A 21,886-nucleotide genomic window follows, 5' to 3' on the forward strand; every position below is an offset into this window, starting at 1 on the left:
GGGTATGGTGTGGGTTTATGGAAATTTATTAGAAGAGGATGGCAATGCTTCGAAAGTCATACGGTTTGTGGTGGGAGAGGGGTCTAGAATTAGGTTTTGGCATGATGTTTGATGTGGAAAACGTGCTTTGTACATGGTATTTCCAACACTCTATCGTATTGCAGCCAACACTAAGGCTTCTATGGCGGATATGCAGGTGTTCTCTCATGGTTCCTACCAGTGTAATGTCCTTTTTAATAGGTATATTCATGATTGGGAACTGCACGCCGTGTCTTATCTTTTCAGTTTACTTTTTTTTTTTTTTTTTTTCTATGAGAAACACCATGGCTCAGGAGGATAATGTACAGTGGAGAGCCATTGACAATAAAAACCATTCAGTCAGAACATACTACAAGATTTTTTTTTTTTTTTTTATATCCTTGGTGTCCGAGCCAGCTTGCGTGCACCGCTAATCCCATGGGGCCCTGAAGTTAACGGCCAAGATTTTGTCAGGCCAAGGTCAATGGAAGAGAATTTGGAGGTCTTGAGTGCCTACTAAAGTAGCTTTCTTTGTTTGGACTGCGGCTCTTGGGAAGATCTTGACTACAGACAATCTGATAAAAAGGGGACTCATTGTGATGGATTGGTGTTATCTGTGTAAAAAGAAGAGAGAATTTGTTGATCACTTACTTTTGCATTGTGAGGTCACAAGGGGGCTTTGGAATGAGATCTTTCAAAGATTGGATATTGCTTGGGTCATGCCTTCGAAGGTGGTGGATTTATTGGCTTGTTGGAAGGAACTTCAAGGCTATCCTCAAGTGGCGGCAGTGTGGAAAATGACACCGTTGTATATCATGTGGTGTACGTCAGAAAGAAATGAGAGATGCTTTGAGGATAGGGAGCACATGATGGCGGAGCTTCAAAAATTTTTTATGCGCACCTTGATGCTTGGTTCTCAGCTATTGTTCTTGATGGAAACAATGTTCATGAATTTCTTTCCTTAATATAGAATGTATTTAGGTGTTCTTTTGTATACTCTTGTGTACACGGGCTATGCCTATTTCATTCGAATAAATAAAATTTACTTCTTACTTATCAAAAAAAGGGTAAAGAAAGCCACTCTTGAGAGGGAATTTTTCTTCCATATGCTTTTCCATGGAAAGGAATGTTAAGGCAAGGGATGTGATACAACCTCAAACATTTTCCTTCTTGAATGAATCCACCCCCACCTGATCATTGTAGTGTTCCCTAAAGCTATGAGACGGATTCCACCTCTTAATCCTTCACAAGTCTTAAAAGATACATTCCAATGTTGATTGTCATCATACCCCAGTACATATCAACCACTAATGCCTCCCTACAACTAGATATTTTGAACAATTATGTATATAATCCTTTAATGCTTGATCTCGACACTGCTTTAAAAATAAATATATAAATAAATAAAGCTTTATCTCAACAACAGATTTTTTTTATTAGTAAATAAAAATTTTATTAAAATGGGTGAAGCCAAGTACACGGGACATATATAAGAGCAACACCTATGCATGAGTGCCTAAAGATACAAGGAAATCATGTACGTTCATGCCATTAAAGTCTATTACAATTGACCAATGAAGTAGGGTATGAAAAGATAAAGTTCTAATCTCGTCCATTGTCCGTTCACGATTCTCAAAACTTCGACCACTCCTCTCCATCCACATGCACCACCAAAGACATATCAGTGTCATCTTCCACATAGCTGCAATTTGAGTGGTACCTCGGATGCCTTGCTAGCTGGCCAAAAAATTCAAAACCCTTCGTGGCATCACCTAATGGAGCCCCGCTCTAGCAAATATATCATTCCACAAACTCATGGCTACGTCACAATGCTGGAATAAATGATCCACCGACTCCTCTTCTTGCACATATAACACCAATACAACACAATGATTTGGTGTTTCCTTAGATTATCTAAGGTGAAAATCTTCCCTAATGCAACTGGATGACTAACAGGCAGGAGTTCACTTCCTTCCCTCCGGCATAAGCCCTCTGATAACTCATTAAGACATGCGCCAGCTGAGAGCTCCTATCTCCGTGTGAGCACCTGAGCAAGCTGTCCATACAAAAAAAAAAAAAAGAGGCCTTTAGGGGGGCCCCGGTCCTCCATATGTTCTTCCATGGGAATGGTCTTGTAGAATGTTTCAAAAGGGACTTATAATACGACTATACAGTAAATCTTCCCTTCTTGGATGGTGATCAAAAAATCATAAAGCTCCTCCGTTCACACTACAATTGTACACCAAATTAAAGAGATCTGTAAAAGTGTCAATTTCCCAGTCTTGGGCAGCTTTAAGGAACATGATATTCCATTGGGGAGAGCCACTACAAAGATCCATGAGGTCTGCTGCTAAAGCCTCTTGTATTCATGTGATGCTGTATATTGTTGGATAAGCTTCCTTAAGGACTCAATCAACACACCCTAAGTCAGTCCAGAATTTTGTTTTTGATAAGTAAATAAATTATATTAATCAAAGAATAGGCAAAAGCCTGGTACAATGTATAGATTGCCCTTGCTAAGTAGGGGCAATGTAAATAAAAAAATTATGAAAATCTAAGCCATTAAAAGTCAACAGCGATGGCCAAAGTACAACAAGTTCTAGTAAAGAAAGCTTTCAATTCCTCCATCGATCTCTCTTTGTCCTAGAACGTTCATTCACTGTGCTCTTGCCACAAATACCACGTGATGCAAATAGGGATCATCTTCCACACGGCTTTAATCTGTTGATTACCTCTCAAATTTGTCCAGCTGGCCAAAACTGCCACTACTTTCTCAGGCATAACCCAAGCCAAGTCAACTCTACCAAGAGCCTCATCCCATAAACCTCGCGCTATCTCACAGTGTAGTAAGAGATGGTCCACAGTTTCACCACCCTTCCTACACATGCAATAGCAATCTTCGATCATCACCCTACGTTTTCTCAAATTCTTAGTTGTGAGAATCTTCCCCAAGGATGCAATCCACACAAAAAGATGTGCTTTAGGTGGCTCCTTATTCTCCAAAGCTTCCTCCAAGGAAAGTTTTCTCCATGAGGTTCTTGGGCGAGGGACTTATAAAAAGAGCGAACTGAGAAAGAGCCTTTACCTACAGGTGTCCACCACAGCCTATCTTGTCAGCTGCTTGGTTTACTGGAATATAAAAGGCTAAAAAAAGCTTCAAAACTGCTCATCTCCCAATCTTATGCAGCCCTACTAAAATTGATGTTCCACTGGATATGCTTCCCCGATCTCACCATTGCTTCCACCACAATAACGTCTTTGTCACATGCAACCCGGAATAGAGAGGGAAAAGCATCCTTTAGAGCAACATTACCACACCAATTGTCATACCAGAATTTAATTCTAGTACCCTCTCCTAGACAAATTCTATTGTGGCGATTGAAAACCTCTCACCCTCTTATATGTTTCCACAACCCCACTCCATACGCCCCTCTCACTTCTTTTGTGCACCACTCCCCCGCCCCCCCCCCCCCCCACCCCCCAACAAATAGACCCCCATATTTGCTCTCAATCACCAACTTCCAAAGGGCTACAGGTTCCTTATGATACCTCCACAACCATTTACCAAGTAACGATCTATTAAAATATCTCATATTTCTAGCCCAACCACCATTTGATAGAGGGCTACATACCTTTTCCCACTTAAAAAGGTGGAATTTGAATTCCTCCCCCACTCCACCCAACAAGAAGTCCCGTTGAAGTTTCTTGAGATGGAGCGCCACATTTGTTGGAATAGGGAACAAGGACAAAAAATAGGTTGGTAGGTTAGATAATGTGCTCTTGATTAGAGTAATCCTACCCCCTTTTGATAGGTACAATCTCTTCCACCCTGCTCTAGCCAACGCTCCACTTTCTCTATTATTGAATCCTACAATCGCTCTCGAGGCCGCTCCAAGCGGGAGTCCAAGGTAAGTCATTGGTAGCGCTGCTGTCTTACACTCCAAAATACTAGCCAACTGTCTGATACGCCAAACTCCTCCAATAGGCACCATCTCTGATTTTTCCAAGTTTACTTTCAACCCGAATGTTGCTTCAAAACAAAGGAGAAGGACCTTTATAGCTCGAACCTAGTTTTGATCTACTTCACAAAAAAAAGCACATCATCTGCAAATAACAAATGAGAAATGTTAATACGTCCCCTCTCCGAGGATCCAATTGTAAAACCAGTCACTAAGCCATTCGCCACCAAGGCCGAGGACATTCTGGAACGTGTGTATCATCCCCAACTGAACCAGTCCAGAATTTAATTCTGGAACCATCCCCAATTGCCAAACGTGTGTATCGATAGATGTTTGTCCAGCCTCTTCGGATGTGTTTCCAAAGCCCCACCCCATGAGGTCCGCTCACCTCATTCGAGCACCATCCTCCCCACAATCCACCATAGTTTAAATCTATGATAACTCTCCACAAAGCTCCCTTCTCCTCATGGCATCTCCATAGCCACTTTTACCTAATAAAGCCTTATTGAAAACCAACAAATTACGAATTCCCAGCCCAACTTCACGTATTGGGGTACAAACTGTAGCCCAATTCACCAAGTGAAACTCGAATTCTTCATCTATTCCCCCCATAGGCAATCTCATTGCAACTTCTCTAACCGATTAAACACCTTGCATGGTATTGGCAAAAGAGATAGGAAGTAGGTAGGTAGATTTTTTTTATATATAAGTAAGAAAAATTTATTGATCCTCATAATTAGGCAAAGCCCAAGTACACAGGTAGTATACAAGAGAGATATACCTAATTACAGCCTGCTAGGAAAGAAAGAAGCATACAAATCATTAAAATTAGCCCCCTCTAATACAATAACCTTAGCCCACAGTAACAAAGATTGGTAAAACAAGTCTCTAATACCCCCCCCCCCCCCCAAAAAAAAAACACCAAGAGCATTCTATATTTTCAAAGCAATGACCATTCCTCTCGTTCCATATACACCACATAAGACATAAAGGCACCATCTTCCAAACCTCCACTACTTGACGATTTCCTCTTACTCCATTCCAACAAGCCAATAGATCCACCAACCTCTTAGGCATCACCCACGCAATATCTAGCCTTAAAATATATCATCCCAAAGAGTCTTCACCACGTCACAATGGAGAAGAAGATGGTGTTTTTTCTCCATTCCTTTTGCACATAAAGCACCAATCCATTATGAAAGTACTGCACTTCCTCAGCTTGTCTATTGTCAGAATTTTTCCATGAAAGGCCAACCAGCCAAAAAAAGCCACTTTTAGATGCAACTTTTAGAGCTAGTTAGATTGAAAAGAGGTACTTTTTATCAACATAACTCTACTACCTTCGGACAAATAAATCCTCTTCCAACTTGCTAGTTTCCGCTCCATTTTTTCCAACACCCCATCCCAAATGGACAGCGACTTGAAGGAGACACCCAAGGGAAGAACGAGATACTTCATTGGCAAGGTGGAGACTTTGCACCCCAAAATGTTGGCAAAGCTCAAAACACCTGGAACATTTCCAACTGGAACTAATTCTTGGCAAGTTTCACTTTCAATCCCAATGCCGCTTCAAAACAAAGTAGAAGACCTCGCAAAGCTTGAACGTGATTGTGACTAGCACCACAAAATACAAGAGTATCATCCGAAAATAGGAGGTGGGTCATCTCAATTGTGCCTATTCTTGCATCCCCTACCACAAAGCCAGATAGAAATCCACCTTCCACAAGACCTACAATCATTTTACTAAAACCTTCCATTATGAAAACAAAAAATAGTGGGAATAGGGGATCACCATGCCTCAATCCCTCGAGCTTCCGAAGAATCCCCTTGGAGTACCATTCACCAAAATGGAGAAGCATATTGTGGATATACAAAATTTGATCCAAGAGCACCATCTCCCTCCAACACCACACCTCTCAAGCATGTGTAACAAAAAATTCCAGTTTACTCGATCATATGCCTTCTCCATGTCAAGTTTGCATAATAACCCTGGAACACCCGACTTGATGCAACTCTCCAAGCGTTCATTGCCAATGAGGACAGAATCAAGGATTTTCCGACCTCGTATAAAGGCATTCTAGGGCTTGGAAATGATCTTCTCCAATACCATACTCAATCTATTAGACAAAACCTTCGAAAGAATTTTGTACATTCCACTCACCAAGCTAACAAGGCAAAAATCCTTAATCTCCACTACTCTCGGCTTCTTTGGAATAAGAGCAATGAATGTAGCATTAAGGCTTCTTTCGAAAGTATCTCATTCATGAAACTCATGGAAGAAGCTCATGATGTCATTTTCAACTACTTCCCAGCATGTCTTAAAGAAAGCCATAGTGAACTCATCCGGACCTGGAGCTTTATCACCTACCATACTTCGCACTACCTTGCAAACCTCTACCTCCTCAAATGGTCTCTAGCCAACTAGCTTCATGGTGATCGAGCGACTCAAAAATAAGACCATCCAGGCATGGTCTCCAAGAGAATTGTTCCGAAAGTAATTGTTCATAGAAGTTGGTAAAATGATCCACGATCTCAGACAGATTCGATGCAATCCTCCCATCTGAGCGACAACAACAAATATCATGCAAAAAGTGAATCATAGACCTGTCTCGCAGCAAGTACTCTAGAAAATACCCCCCATCATCAATCAATGTATTTCCATAACCTTACTCTAAAAGGTCATTAACCTCATGGGAGCACCATCCCTTTCACATACTTCCATACATAGTCCACCATTAATCACCACATGGTCCCCCTCTCTGTAGCATAATGCCACCACCATATGTCAGCTCAAAATATATATATATATATATATATGTATATATATATATTTTTATAAGTAAGAAACTTTATTGATAGAATCAAACTAGGCGAAGCCCATGTACACAGGATGTATATAAAAGAAACACCTAATTACATTCTAGAAACCTGAAAAGAAAACAAAAACTACTGATACTAACGTTACAGCAACAGCAAAGAGTGAAATGATAAAAAATTCCATCATCCTTTTATCTATGATGGAACCCTTGAAAGAAATCAACAAATTAGATGAGTTGCAAGGGATGAACCATAAAAAAGGTCAGCTACTGGCTTAGATGATTTTACTAACTGAAGACATCCACCACCATACAGAAACTAAGTCAAAATTACACTATCAACATGTCATTGCTTTCTCCTCTATAGGAAATTTATAATATTACTCAATTTCCATATCAAACTTCAACAATTGAAGCCAACAGATCATGGCCTTGCCAGTAAGAACTTCAACCAGAAGTTTAATATAGAAATAAGATACAGTATTATGAGAACAATAAGAGCTTACCGATGCACCCTTAGCCCCAGATGTAGTCATGAGAGAAATACAGTTCTTTCCAGAGGGTTTCAATAACCCTCTGGACAACAACTCTTTGAAGAAGTTCTTACTTAATTCTTCATTGAGCTTGCTTATCATCTTCCTGTCCAAGTCTGTCAATGCAGGTTCTCCATTACCGCGTATCTTTTCTTCAATTTTCAGCTGCAGGAGATCTGCATATTAAACAACGGATTAAGACGTCAGCCACCCACTACAACAAGCATGCTCAATAAAATGATAGAAATGTGATTTTTTATGGGACATAAGCAGCAGCATGAGCAGTACATGACCATGTGAAGACAAATTGAGGCTTAAGCCTGCGAGTCAAAGCAAAGAGGAAAAAATGGAGGGCACAAGAAAGGGCATTCACACACATCTAATACATGAAACAATGTACGAGCTTTAGTTAAATGGATAAGATGCTCTAGCATCATCATCCCCAAGCCATCATTGAATTTCTTTTAACATGCTTTTTCATACCAATCATTTTCCAAAAAGGGAGGAGAGAAGAAGAGAATTGAAAAACCTGAGTTAACAACCATTATCCATGGCATGGAATCGACAAGGTAAGTTGAAAGCAAATCTAAAATAGAACAGTGGCCTTTGAGTAAATCAATTGCAGTTAGAACGACTACATCAATCAAAATAATATCATATTTGCAGAGGAAACACAAAGTTTGAGGCAGAGCTTTTCTACATGATCTATAACATACCTATTTTATCACCACCCTTATCACTAACAAACATACGGTGAACTTCTTCACCAACTTTCTCACAATCTTGAAGGTTTTTGTCCCTGTCATCATCTTTTTTCTTCATTAGCAAAAGATCATCTACTCCACAGGTGAACCCATGCACCTGAATCATAAAGATCAGAAAACAGAAGTTTAATTACTTGTCCAAACAATCTTACCATGGGAACTGTGGAAAAGAAATCCTTCAAAAAAAGATTTTGGGCAATAGAGCTCAAAGCTGGCTGACCTGCAAAAAAGCAGTAAATAAACGACTCAACGCAGAAAGCAGGATCCCTGCAGTGTTTGAGCCATAGAGCTCCTGCACCGTATGAACCAATCCATATTCACCAAACTGAGCCTTGTCAATCACACCCCGCACCAAGTCATTCTTATATATCAACAGTTTATCTTCATCAGGCTCCTTTTTCTTTGATGCATTTCCATCAACCATTTTCCCTTTACTAAGTTTCTTGTCATCCAGCACCCCTTCCTTTGTTCCTTTTTTATCAACCTTTTCTTGTTTATTCAGTTCATCCTCATCATTCCCGCTCCTAAAAAAATCACGTGGGAGTTTTGCATCTTTTTCAACAGTAAATGGAGGGTGACCCTTGGTAATATGATTTAGCAAGGCGCTAATCACCTACAGAGGAAAACAAAACAAAAATAAATGTATAATGGAAAATACTACAGAAGATGATAGTATCTACATGTCACTGACTTTTGATTAACAACCGTGTAATGGAAAAGATATGTAAAGCTCACATTCAAAGGTCCAGGAACATCAAGCATGGTCATGCGTCAAATGAAAAGGGAAAAAATCTTAATTTTTGATAACTAAACTTCAAACTGGTCTTGACATTTAGTTTGAAATACAGAATTATTTTGCAGCATCAAATAATTTTAACCTGTTTCCCAGTCCAAAGAGGCACTGGTTTCCATATTGCCGGCAGAAGAGGCTGCATCTCATCTTCAGAGTTCAACATGCAAACTTTCTGGCCAAATTTTCCTAAAAAAGAAACTGGGCGAGCAGTAGAGATGCCAGCACAATAAAGAAGCTGGTTGAACTCATCGCCAGTAAAAAATGTATCCTTCTTTGTAAGAAGCACAGCACTTACGACATGATCTTGAATCAAGGCTCTAATGGGTTCACCACTTGTGGGCTTGACATATTGATTATTGGCATTTACAATATTGTAAGCTTCTGCACGAGAAATTTCATCTTGTGGGAAGTGAACATTCATTTCATCTCCATCAAAATCAGCATTGTACGTACTGCAGTTTGCATAGTGCATCCGAAGTGTTTTCTCCCCCTTTAACACACGAACTACATGTGCCATTATACTGGGCTTGTGTAGAGTGGGCTGTCTGTTAACAAGCACAATATCCCCATCTTGCAAGTGGCGACGTACAAATTTTCCTTCAAATTCATAATCACAGCTTTTCCCATGCTGTGTGAGGAGACCTCGCGACGATGGCAATTTCCTTGATATTGCAATGCGCCCCTTGCGACTTGGTGGTAGTTGCTTAGTATCTAGCTTATCGCCATATTGTGTAGCTCCAGGATGAATATCCGAACCATTGATGATAGCATTCCTCAACTTGACAACATTCCAAGGAGTCACCCTCTCAGGATAGGTTAATCTTAATGCAAAATAAGGAGGAATTCCAATTTCATTAACTGCTAAATAGGGATCTGGCGATATGACAGAGCGGCAAGCAAAGTTAACCCTCTTTCCCATCATTTTCTGGCGGAACATGCCTTCTTTCTTTTCCAGCAATTGACAAATCCCTGAAGCTACATTTCTTTGACCTTGACCTGTGGCAGTTTTGCTATCAAACAACATGTTTATAGATTGTTGGAGATCCATCCACCGGCTTACTATTTTTGAGCGTTCTAAGTTGTTAACATGAGCATTTCCCAATGATATATTGGACTGTAGCACCTTACCCAACAAAACAGTTTGAGGATGCTCCATCACAGAATCACCTCCCTTGGATGGGGGCCGGAATTTGATTGGAGGTACAAGAATAGTCTCTAAGAAGAACATAGAGTAATCAGTTTTTGGTTCATTATCTTTCATTTTAAATCCCTGATGCTGAATATCACTGATAAATGAACAGAGTTGACTCTCATTTTCCCATAGAAGCTTCACAATTTCTTTAACTTCTGATGGTAATAGAGGTCCTGAAAAGAAATCCTTCTGCTTAACAAAATCAAGAAGCACTTCCCCTGCTTTTTTTCTTTGCTTTCTTGTAGCACTATCTTGAGTTCTTGGAGAGGTGACACTGGATGGATCTGTTTCAACAATATCAACAACATCCCCCCAGTTAGTAATATCATCCGTATTTTCCACCTCAGGCAAAGATTTTCCATTGGTTCCACCAGTGGATGACCTTCCTAGCTTGCAACCTCGAATAGCATTCCGTCTAGCATCAGCACCTGACATGCCACTCTACAAACATCAACCCATAAGGAGAGGATTAGTTATCTAACCAAAAAAGTATTGGATGTCTTTTTTTAGCCTGATACAACGATACTGTAATATTTTGATCTGTTAATAGTATTTGTTCCATTCTTTATTTCTCTTTGTTGGTAATCTTCAGTACCTAATACGTAATTTGTTTAACCAAATCCCCCCTCCCCTAAAAAAATAGCCAAAGAGACTATGAATTTGCATGGCTAAGAATGACTTTAACTAGCATACAAGCAATCTAAATAAAGGTTTTCAATTATCCAAACTTTGCCAACCCCATGTTGGCAGAATCCCTATGGTGCCATACAATTTTAGAAGTTTGCAAGATGGTTCCCCTACATCTAATGTGATGTATGTGGAAAAATGCAACCCTTGAGCTTTTGAAGACCGAGGAGAGGACGATGATAGAATTAAAATCTATTATATTCATCACCCTCTATGCTTGAATAGCTGCTCACCATGGCTTCCAATTTTCCAGTTATCTAGACTTCAAAATTGTTTTCTTTTTCTCTTCTTATTGCTAGTTGGATGTTTCCTTTTGTATACTTCTTATGTACTTGAGTTGTGCTCCTCTAGGCGTTCTTTAATAAAATTACATTTTTTTTATCGGAATTCTATAATAAAATTACATTATTTATCAACAAAATCTTTACCAACCAATCAGCCAGTTTTCTTTACAGAATCCACTCATCACATTCTACAAAACATATGCTTTGCAGTCATGATGGAAAAAGAGGAGATGGGAATTAGGTAATGGTAAGGAGCACCAATGTGGTGAATGCCAAAAGTTCTAGTGTACGAGAGTGTACAGCCAAGGATAACCAAGGACATCCAGTTCCCATGGCAGGCACTTTCACCAAAAGCATAGAAGATTGAAAAAAAATCATCCACTAAATCATCAGAAGTAAGAGCAGATAAAAAAGGAACACTCGATGTTTGTGTGGACAGCATTCAAGCTGCAAGGACGTGAAGAAACTTACCATATGAAACCATCCAAAGGTAGGTTTACTGATTTTAGGATTTTTGGCCCCGCAATTCTTACAAACCACAAACCTTGGCCTCAGAAACTTTTTCAAAACAGACATTGCTTCCATAAACTGAAGAGAGGTCCAACCTTGCTGCCTTAAATACTTGGCATCATGATTCTGGCTCCAATCACCATCATTAGGATATGACGTTTCACCTGGTGTGTCAGAATCCAATCTTTTAGCCCCAACGACGTCACCTTCCACAATGAGTTTCAATTGAGAAATACATGTCTCAACCTTCAATTTTTATAGAATTCAAAAGACAACCGTTAGAGAAGACATCGAGACCGACAAAATGATTAAAAAAAAGTGAATAGGAATAGCCTCCAAAAAGCAAGGCCAGAGTTCAAATAAAACATAATAATCTTCATGAGCCCATCAAGTTCTTATATATAACACATTAAAGTGAAAATACCTGGCTTCTGCTTGCCCGGAAATGGTGACAAAATAAACAAGTTCTCTGGAGAAGATTGTAAAGAATATTAAATAGCAATGGATTGTAGGCGGGTGAAACAAGATCAATATTTCCACAGTGACCTGGGCAATGGAATGAACGCTGCCCACATTTCTTGCAGCTGCATAGAAACGAAGAACAATATCATCCATATGTCACAAAATTGTTGTATTCTACAATAAATGCAGCTACCATAAACCTTAACCATGAAATAGTTTCCAGAAAGTTTGTAGTATAATAAAATTGTCGCCCACAACAAAGAATCAATCAAAATCATTTCAGCCGAACAAAAAAGCCAACCTTCCAACAACTTCCAATTCTACCAGCCAAAATATGACTGATAACAGAGGCAAGAACAAACTTACTCTATTTGCTCCTCAATTAAACAAGAAGGACATAATGTTTGAGTGGAGGGAAGCAGAATTGCAAAGAGAGAGATAACAAAAAAGATATCTATAAATTTGATTATAATACTATAAAAGCTAATAATAATGATAAATACATAGAAGACCACACAAAAGTTCATCCCAGGTGCCGTTGGATTCTCACATAGATGTGGTGTTAAATTAAAATTGAATGTTGTGGGCCGGAAATCAGCAAGCTGTACAGGATGACATGAAAACGGGCAAGTATAAATAGACTTACAGACTCCTTTCATCTAGCGGGCCCAATTCTGGATCATACAATCCACCAGGTACAGGTCTCTCCATACTATCAAGCAAAATGGGGTTCGTAACCTTCACAACGCTATGCTCTCGAACCTCTTCATCTGTAAAGAAACTGAACCTAACTGCTTTAACATGCTCTGTTGTACCCTGCAATAGTGCTCAGACTTAGAATTATGGTGAACTGTAGGCGTCTGAAAGATATTGATCAAATAAAATTGTTTAACTAAATTGAGGTTTTCATTATAGCTTTTCTTCTTGGGAAACCAACTAAAAATCATCATCTAAAAGATTTTATTTTTACAGCTGCTCCTTTTTGCTAAAATTTTTATTTTCTATACAGCAAGTAACAACAAGATACCTTGAGAGACTCTGGATTGGTATCAGATATGCATTTTTCAAAATGTTAGTTTCGAATAAAACCAGACAACTTGCTAAGCTCCTCTTAAATCCCAAGAAAAACAAAAGGATAGAAAGCACGCCGAAATCATGAATCCAATCCTTGATTAAAGAAAAAAAAAAAAAAAACTCGTATTTCGAATTTCCAGCAAATCAAAATACAACCAAAATAACCCGATGTCGTCATATTAATCTCCATTCACCATATACTTTCGGAGCCAAATAAAACCATCTCCTCAACAAACTGAGCTACATAGATATCGCTTCGCTCCATAACTCCATTGAATTTAGTTACTTTATATCATTAAAAACCAAAAGGTCTGTAAATATATATTTTTTTAAATATTTTCAAAACAAACGAAACGAACACAATATGAGAGAGAGAGAGAGAGAGAGAGAGAGAGAGAGAGAGAGACCTCTGTGATCTGAGCCATGACGGTGTTGCTGACACGCGAGGCTATGTAACTGGGCAAGACGGAGCTATTGAAAGCAGAAAGAATGACAGGGAGGAGAGAGAGAGAGAGAGAGAGAGAGAGAGAGAGAGAGAGAGAGGCAGAAAGTGCTTGGACACCGGCAGTTCGGGGTTGTCGGTTTGATCGGCCAGCAGAGAGTGCGAGCGACAGAGGGAGGAGACGATATGAGAGGCCGATAGAGGGCGAGAGAGTGACGGAGAGAGAGAGAGAGCAGACACGGACGGAGATTTACCTGTGGCGGGGCGCTGCAACAGACGACGGAGGGGACAGTAGAGGACGGGTTGGAGTAGCGTATTGGTGGCGTCTTTGGTGTGGGCAATGCTGAAGAGGGTTGAAGGTAGCGTGGGCGGCGTAGTTAACGGTAGCCCTGTGGTGAGGGCGGCTGAGAATTTCGGAGATAACGAGAGGGGTTGACGGAAACGAGAGAGAGAACGAGGCCGAGCGAGGGAGAGAGGTGGTCGGAGAGGCTTACCGACGTGGAGTTGTGGTAGGACGTCGAGGAAACGACGGGGGCATGGCGTTGAGATTGGGCGGCAGAAACTCACAGAGAATGAGAGATAAGGACAGACGGAGACAGGAGGGCGACTGAAAGAGAAGCCCGAGCGGGAAGAGAGAGAATGCGCTGGACGTCGGAGACGGTGCTGGGAAAGAAGAAAGTGAAAAAAAAGAATACTGGGTTTTAGGGTTCCAGAACGACGTAGTTTTGAAGTTTTTTCTTTTAATATATATATTTTATATCTAACCGGGCTGGGTTGGGTTAAAGGATAATGGGTCTTGGGCCTATAATCGGCCCGGTCATAAAAAATAAAAATTGTAGATATATCGACAGAGTGTATATCATTAACTTATTTGGTTAATGTAACCGATTTGAAATTTTGAATGTCTTCTTTTATTGATAGATTCTTTTTTACATATATTAAAACAGTAATTATCAATAATACACGCCTAATATTTTGTCTTCACGCGTTAGTAGATAATAAGTGGGATTAAACAGTAAATAGTAATTTGATAATATACAAAGCTGTTTGTCTTTATTTTTTGAAGAGATAATGCTTATGACATAAAGAAATAATACTTTTAACATGAAGAGATATGTAGTGTATTGTGAGAACAATCAGAGTTAATAATGGTGGAGCTGGATTTTAATGGCTTAGAATGAGAAGAGTTGCGGTGTTGATAGCAGTGAAGTCTAGCAATGAAGAAGGGAGCAAACGACAAGAAAGGAAAACGATTACTTAGTTAAGGCTGTAAATTGTAGTGCCGTTTTGGTGTAAGCAATACGTTGCATTTAGTTTAGTTGAACGTCAACGTTTTAGTAAGCGTAGTATAAGTGATTCAATGTGTAGTATTACAACGCCATATGAATTGTAACTTACTTCTGTAATCAACATAGTCTATAAAAGGAATAGAATGCAACAGGAAGAGTATCGAAGTTCATTCATAAACATTCTCTCTTTCTAACTCTCTTTCTACTTTTTGGAGACTAACCATCTCGAATTGGTTAATTCAATAAATGAGTCCATTACAATTCGTATCAGGAGTTGTGGCTGAGGGCACTTGATCCTTTGCTCAATTCAATGAGGTAGTGGTGCAGTTGAGGCAGCAATAGGAGAGGCAACAGAAGCAACTTGAAGAAACTGTGGCAATTTTGCTACAACAACAGGAGGCAGCACGAATGGATAGAGAAGTTCATGATAAGAGGCTCAAGGAAGTCGGGCAGCAGCTTTAAAGAATCTCTACTACTACTACATCAGTGGGTAATGAAGATACATGCAGAAATGGCAATGATAATCATAATCTTCCAAGAAATGGTGAAAGGTATGAAGTTGTAGGTGAGGTTCATCATAGGGAAAATTTTGATAGAGCTTTTCCTAAAGCCATTAAGTTGGACTTTCCAAGATTCTCTAGCAAGAACCCTGCAACCTGGGTGTATAGAATTCAACAATATTTTCTCTATCATCAGCTTCCACCTGGTCAGAGAATATTCTTTGCATCTTTCCATATGGATGATGATGCTTTAGTTTGGTTTCAAGGCGCTAGTGATGAGGGTGTTTTTACTTATTAGGAACAGTTTGTGCTAGCTTTGCAAGTGAGATTTGGATCATCTCCATACGATGATCCAATAGAGGCATTAACAAGAATGAAGCAAGTGAGTATAGTTACAACTTATAAGACTGAGTTTGAATTACTTTCTAATAGAATACGTGGTATTTTTGGGAAAAAAAAAAACTGAATTGTTTTTTGAGTGGCTTGAAATATGAAATAACGATGCATTTGAGAATGCTTAACCCTCCCAATTTGAATGATGCCTTTGGGTTGGCAAAGATTCAAGAACAGCATGTCTGGAGTACTAGAAGATCTTGGAGGAATGGATCTTTTGAGGTTTTTTTTTTTTTTTCCTAATCAGATCTTTTGAGGTTAATCATCAAACACTAGTGCAATGTGAATAAGGCTGGGTCTATCTTAGGTGCTCCTAAGGGACAACCTATTTCTAAACTACCTTACCAAAAAGTGTTTGAATCATGGCCATAAATGTGTTAAGCCCAAGTTGCATTTGATGGAAGGCATGGATTTTCTTAATCTGGTTAATGAGGAACCAGACTTGGAAATTGAGGTAGTTCTTGAAGATGAAGAATGTGTTAATGATGATACTGCAGCGATTGCTTCAATTTCAATCCAAGCAATGGTGGGGACTCCTAGTCCCAAGACTATGAGGGTGATTGGTCAATTGAAGAAAATGAGGGTGGTGATACTTATAGACACTGGTAGTACCCGCAATTTTGTGGATACTACATTGGCTAGTGAATATGGATTAATTGTGCAGCAATCTAATTCTATGAAAGTAAAGATTGCTAATGGAGACATGGTGAGTAGTGAATGAATGTGTCATGTAGTCACTTTGCAAGTTTAGGGCACCAATTTTGTTTCTAATATGTTTACATTGGAGTTAGGAGGTTGTGACATTGTATTGGGTATTCAATGGTTAGTAACTTTGGGACCAGTTCTTTCAGACTTTGAGAAGTTATTGATGAAGTTTAATTTCAAAGGTCAAGGAATGTGTTTGAAGGGTTTGTCTTCTTCAATGACTAGACTGTTTGATGATGGAGAAATTAATCAATTTATGGATGGAAGCAGAAAGGGTTATTGTTTTATATGATTTCAATTCAGCCTCAAGAAGTTACAAACAAGGTACCTAAAGGTGTGTCTAAATTGTTAAGTAATTTTACAAAAGTTTTTTATGAGCCTATTGGCCTATCACCACAAAGATCACATGATCATTAGATTGTGTTAAAGTAAGAAACTATGCCTATTAGCGCAAGACCATATCGTTATCCTTATTATCAGAAAACTGAAATAGAAAAGATAGTTAAGGAACTTTTGCAATCAGGAGTAACAAGACCAAGGCAATCTCCTTTCTCATCTCTTGTGCTTTTGGTGAGAAAAATGAATGGCTCATGGAGGATGTGTGATTGGCTTATAATTTTGTCTTCCAAGCATAGAAGTTGTCAAAGTAATACAAGGGTAAATCCGAAGGTCGTATTCCACAAGGACAAAGGGTTATCAAAGCGTTTGTGAAAAAAATATCGAAGACGAGGTAAGAAAGAAAATAGTGAATTCAATCCCCGCAAAAAAAAAAAAAAAAAAAAAGGGTTAATCAAAGCTTAAATTAAAGTTTCTAATCAAAAAGACAAATTAACAAACACTTAGGTTGGGTACGAGACTCTATTTATTTCGGATCTTAGATAATTTTCTCAATTAACAACCCAATCAAGGTATTGATAAATAGAAGATAAAAAGTTATGCTCAAATTTTACAATATTTTCTCTACTTTACCAGCCAAACACCCATTAACAAACAATCGAGAGAAGTCTTGATAATTTTCAAGTTTTTGTTATGCATTATGTCAACAACAAATCAAGAGCAAGAGCCGCAATCTATTTTCAATTTAAATCCAACTAGTAACATAGTGAAATCAACAGTTATTAACAAAATATTACATTAAACTAGAACTTAAAATAAATTAAATCTCATTCCACAACCCAAGTTTCTAAAATTAGCTACACATGATGTTTCTAACAATAAAAATTAATCTAAGTTGAACCATGATAAAATTTAAGAGAAAATATCCAGACGAAATAAATCCTAGAGATGTTGCATGTAGGAGAACTAAAGTAAAATGAAAACTGAAAACGTAGAGCTTGAGCTTCGTCCGTCCGTAAACGTTCAAACTAAAAGCAAGAAAATAAAAATAAAAAGCGAGGGGAGAGTCCGAGAGAGCTTTGTCCCTACACCGTCTCCACCTAAAAAGTGAAAACAAGAAAGATCAAAGTATCCCTCAGGTCTGGAATGAAAAACTAAACTTAAAAAAAATAAATAAATAAAACGTCCCAGCCGAACGAGAGAGTGGGAGCCAACGTCCCTCAGCACGCCTAAGTCTAAACGAAAGAGAAAAACTGGAAAAAAAATAAAACTAACTAAGAACTACTGAAAATCCCCTTCATGCCGCCCGTCTCCATGAAGAACGGAAACTAGAAACGTAAAATGAAAAACCAAAACATAATGTAATCCAAAAAATAATCAGCCGCCTCACGGTCTGGAACTGAAAGAAAAAAAACTAAGAACTATAAAACTAACTAAGCAAGCTACAAAAAAAATACAGAAAAAATGGAAGTGCCGAACAAAAAGTGACGAAGCCACCGTAAACGAAAACTTGAAAGGAAGAAAAAAAGTAGCTGAATGTTCAACAAAGAAGAGCTTCTGTGTCCCTAAAAGAAAAAAAACTAGAACTGAAAAAGAAAAAAACGTCTCCGAGAGGAAAACGCTATCCTCTTAAAAAAAACTCAAAACTCCCAAAAAAAAAAAACAAACAAACGTCCCTAAACTCTCCTTCTTTAAGTGAAAACGAGAAGGCAAGCCAAAATGTAATTTTTTTCGAAAAATTGAAATTGCCCCTAGGTCTTGTGTGATTATCTCTGGCATTTTTGTCCTCTGTCCCCAGCTTGTTCCATACCCTGCATCTTGATCTACTGTGAGGTCCCGCATGCGCCTGCTACTGCGTTGAGGTCTATTCTGTGTGCCCCTACAGCTCCCATTTATTTCCTTTGCTATTGTGCGTGAGACATGCCTCTGCTGCAGCTTTCCCTTTTCGTGCGCGAGTGTGTACATTGAGCTGAGACCAAAAATAAAATCTCATATGTCCGTGCTGCACTTTAAGTGGGCCTTCTTGTGATAATTTCTTTTTAAGCTTAATAAATTCAAAGACATTATAAATTATATTAGCTCATCTGAATTTAATTAAGGATAAGAGAAAAAAATCACTTTACATGCAAAATAAAGTTAAATCATATTATCCAATTAATGCTCTTATTTTAACACATGAAACTCCTTTAACTCAAGATATTTAAGAGCATTAATACTACATAATTGACCATTTATCAATATGCATAGACTACAGGGTGCTGAATGAAGCTATAGTTAAAGATAAGTATCCAATTCCTGTGGTAGATGAACTGCTTGATGAACTTTTTAGTTCAACACTGTTTTCTAAGCTTGATTTTGGATCAAGCTATCATTAGATTAGAATGAAGCAAGAGGATGTTCCTAAAACTGTATTTAGGACACATGAATGGCATTATGAATTTCTTGTGATGCCCTTTGGGCTCACTATTGCTCATTCAACATTTCAAGCCCTTATGAATGATGTTTTTAGGCTATTTTTGAGAAACTTTGTCAGTCTTTTTCGATGACATGCTTGTTTATAACAAGGATTTGAAGTCTCATTTGTTGTATTTGGCTGTTGTGTTGAATACTTTGCAACAAGACCAGTTATATGCTAAAAGATCAAAATGCCATTTTGCTTGTAGGGAGATTGAGTATTTAGGGAATTTGATTTTAAAAAAATGGGTGAAAGCTAATCCAAAGAAGTTAGATTCCATGGTGAGTTGGCTTGTACCAAAGAATGTCAAAGCGTTGAGGGGATTTCTTGGGTTAACAGGTTACTACAGAAAATTCATCAGAAATTATGGGATTATAGCTTCACCATTGATAGCCTTGTTAAAAGAGAATTCTTTTGCTTGGACTGAAGATGCTACCAAGGCCTTTAAACATCTCAAGCTAGTTGTCACGAGTCCACCGGTTTTATCATTGCCCGATTTTACTAAGGTCTTTATTATTGAATGTGATGCTTGTGCTAATGGTGTGGAGGCTATTTTGATGTAGGAACAAAGGCTTTCAGCATTCTTAAGTCAGGCTTTAAAAGGAAGAAACTTGCAATTATCAACCTATGAAAAAAAGTGATTGGCTTTAGTCATTGCAGTTAAGAAATGGAGGTCATACTTGCTTGGGGGATCTTTCATAGTAAGGACAGACCATTATAGCTTAAAATACCTATTGGAGCATAAAATAGGTACTCCAAGCCAATAGAAGTGGCTTTCTAAACTTTTGGGCTATGAATTTAGTATTGAATACAAGAAGGGAGTGGATAATAAGGTTGCTAATGCCTTGTCCATAAGAGATTTTGTTGAAGAATCTGTGTCACTCAATGCTATCACAGTTCCCAATCCTAATTGGCTCGAAGAAATCAGAAATGGTTACAAGAATGATCCAGTGGTGTTGCAACAGTTCTTATCTTTGTAAGAAGATTCCTCTTCCAGTTCTACCTTTTCTATTAAACAAGGCCTTTGTTTAAGAAATGTAGAATATACATCCCTGATTGTGCATAACTTAAGTTGAAGATTTTGCATTTCATCCATGCAAGTCCTTTGGCTAGTCACTCAGGATTTCACAAATCCTTACATAGAGCCAGAAATGATTTATATTGGCATGGCTTAAAAACTAAAGTGAAGAAGTTTATTGTAGAGAGTGAGATATGTTAGAAGAATAAACCTGAAAATATGCATCCAACAGGGTTATTACAATCCTAGCCAATCCCTGAACAAATCTCGATTGACGTTTCAATGGATTTTATCGAAGGGTTTCCTATGTCAAAAGGATATTCAGTAGTTATGGCGGTGGTTTACATATTATCAAAATATGCGCATTTTTTTTTTTGCCTTGAAACACCCTTTTACAGCAGCAAAAGTAGCTTTATTGTTTCTCAACATCTTTAAGTTGCATGGTATACCCAGAAGCATCGTATCTGATAGAAGGGCAACATTTACAAGCTCTTTTTGGAAAGAGTTTTTCAAGTTACAAGGGGTGAACTTATCTTATTCTTCAGGTTACTATCCACAGAATGATGGATAAACTGAAGCAGTAAATAAATGTGTGGAGCATTTTTTGAGGAGTTTTTCAGGAGATAAGCCAATAATGTGACTTGATTGGTTGCCTTTAGCAGAATTGTGGTATAATACCGTCTTTCACTATTCTACCAAATTTGCTCCTTATGAAGTAGTGTATGACATTCCACCTATGAAATTATAAGCTTATGTTCCTAGCTTGTGTTTGAACAAAGAAGCTGAAGGGTTACTGAAGACTCGAGAAGAGATTATGAGTATTTTAAAGCATAATTTGATGGTGGCACAGGAGAGGATGAAATTGCATTATGACAGACATCATACTAAGAGAGAATTTACTGTTGGTGATTGGGTTGATTTAAGGCTTCAACCTTATAGACAAAATTCAGTGGCAATTCAAAGGAATTTGAAGCTATCTCTAATATTTTTTGGTCCTTTTCAGATACTGAAGAAAATTGGTGTAACAGCCCGCTAGAAATTCAATTAAGGAATTTCTATTGATTTTAGGAATCTTGTGAAAACTCCGTAAGTTTACACGAATCGACTAATCGCATAGGTTTTAGTCTGTCAACATAGTTAGTGTTATCACTCACTATGGTTCCAGAAATGCGATTTTAATTATTTGAGATAGTTAGAAGTGTCAGAATACATTATAGTTTACACCACTAGGTTTAATTGAATATTTAAGATTTTTCAGTACTAAGTTTATTACGTTTATTTTTGGAGTGAATAGTAACCTCGGTAAACGTACTAAGTGCAGTGTTTTCAAAATCATAGTGTGTAATGTCCAAATTAGGTTAGTGAAATTTTATTTGGACACATAAAAATATTTTAGCCACCTTACTCTTCCAAGTCTACCCCACATTTGGAAAATATCTTGAGTTGATTTTTATAGATATTATTGGATAGAATATTTTGAGATAATCTTTTATAGATATTTTGGGTAGGAGAAAACCACACTCAACTCTCAACTCCAGCATTATCATCTCCCTTATCTCTTCCATAAGTGTCTCCAGCCAGCACCCACGAAATTATCTTCAATTACATCTTCCAATAAAAGATTATCAAACACTCTCTCTCGGACAGCTTTTATGA

General features: G+C 38.2%; 1 protein-coding gene across 1 annotated transcript in view; it reads right to left on the reverse strand.

Annotated features, from left to right (window-relative positions):
- The window catches only part of LOC122275088 (DNA-directed RNA polymerase I subunit 1), a 29,812-nt gene extending 15,585 nt beyond the window's left edge, over positions 1 to 14,227 (reverse strand). Inside the window, exons 1-8 of the mRNA XM_043084031.1 lie at positions 13,500 to 14,227; positions 12,665 to 12,834; positions 11,981 to 12,140; positions 11,518 to 11,802; positions 8,969 to 10,516; positions 8,311 to 8,703; positions 8,043 to 8,187; positions 7,300 to 7,502 (exon numbers count right to left, since the gene is read on the reverse strand). Coding sequence (XP_042939965.1) covers positions 7,300 to 7,502; positions 8,043 to 8,187; positions 8,311 to 8,703; positions 8,969 to 10,516; positions 11,518 to 11,802; positions 11,981 to 12,140; positions 12,665 to 12,834; positions 13,500 to 13,517 — 2,922 coding nt within the window. The 5' untranslated portion in view covers positions 13,518 to 14,227. The remainder of the gene's footprint in view (positions 1 to 7,299; positions 7,503 to 8,042; positions 8,188 to 8,310; positions 8,704 to 8,968; positions 10,517 to 11,517; positions 11,803 to 11,980; positions 12,141 to 12,664; positions 12,835 to 13,499) is intronic.
- Between the last annotated feature and the right edge of the window lie 7,659 nt (positions 14,228 to 21,886).

The sequence above is a fragment of the Carya illinoinensis genome, chromosome 9 (assembly GCF_018687715.1).
Source record: "Carya illinoinensis cultivar Pawnee chromosome 9, C.illinoinensisPawnee_v1, whole genome shotgun sequence".
NCBI lineage: Eukaryota > Viridiplantae > Streptophyta > Magnoliopsida > Fagales > Juglandaceae > Carya > Carya illinoinensis.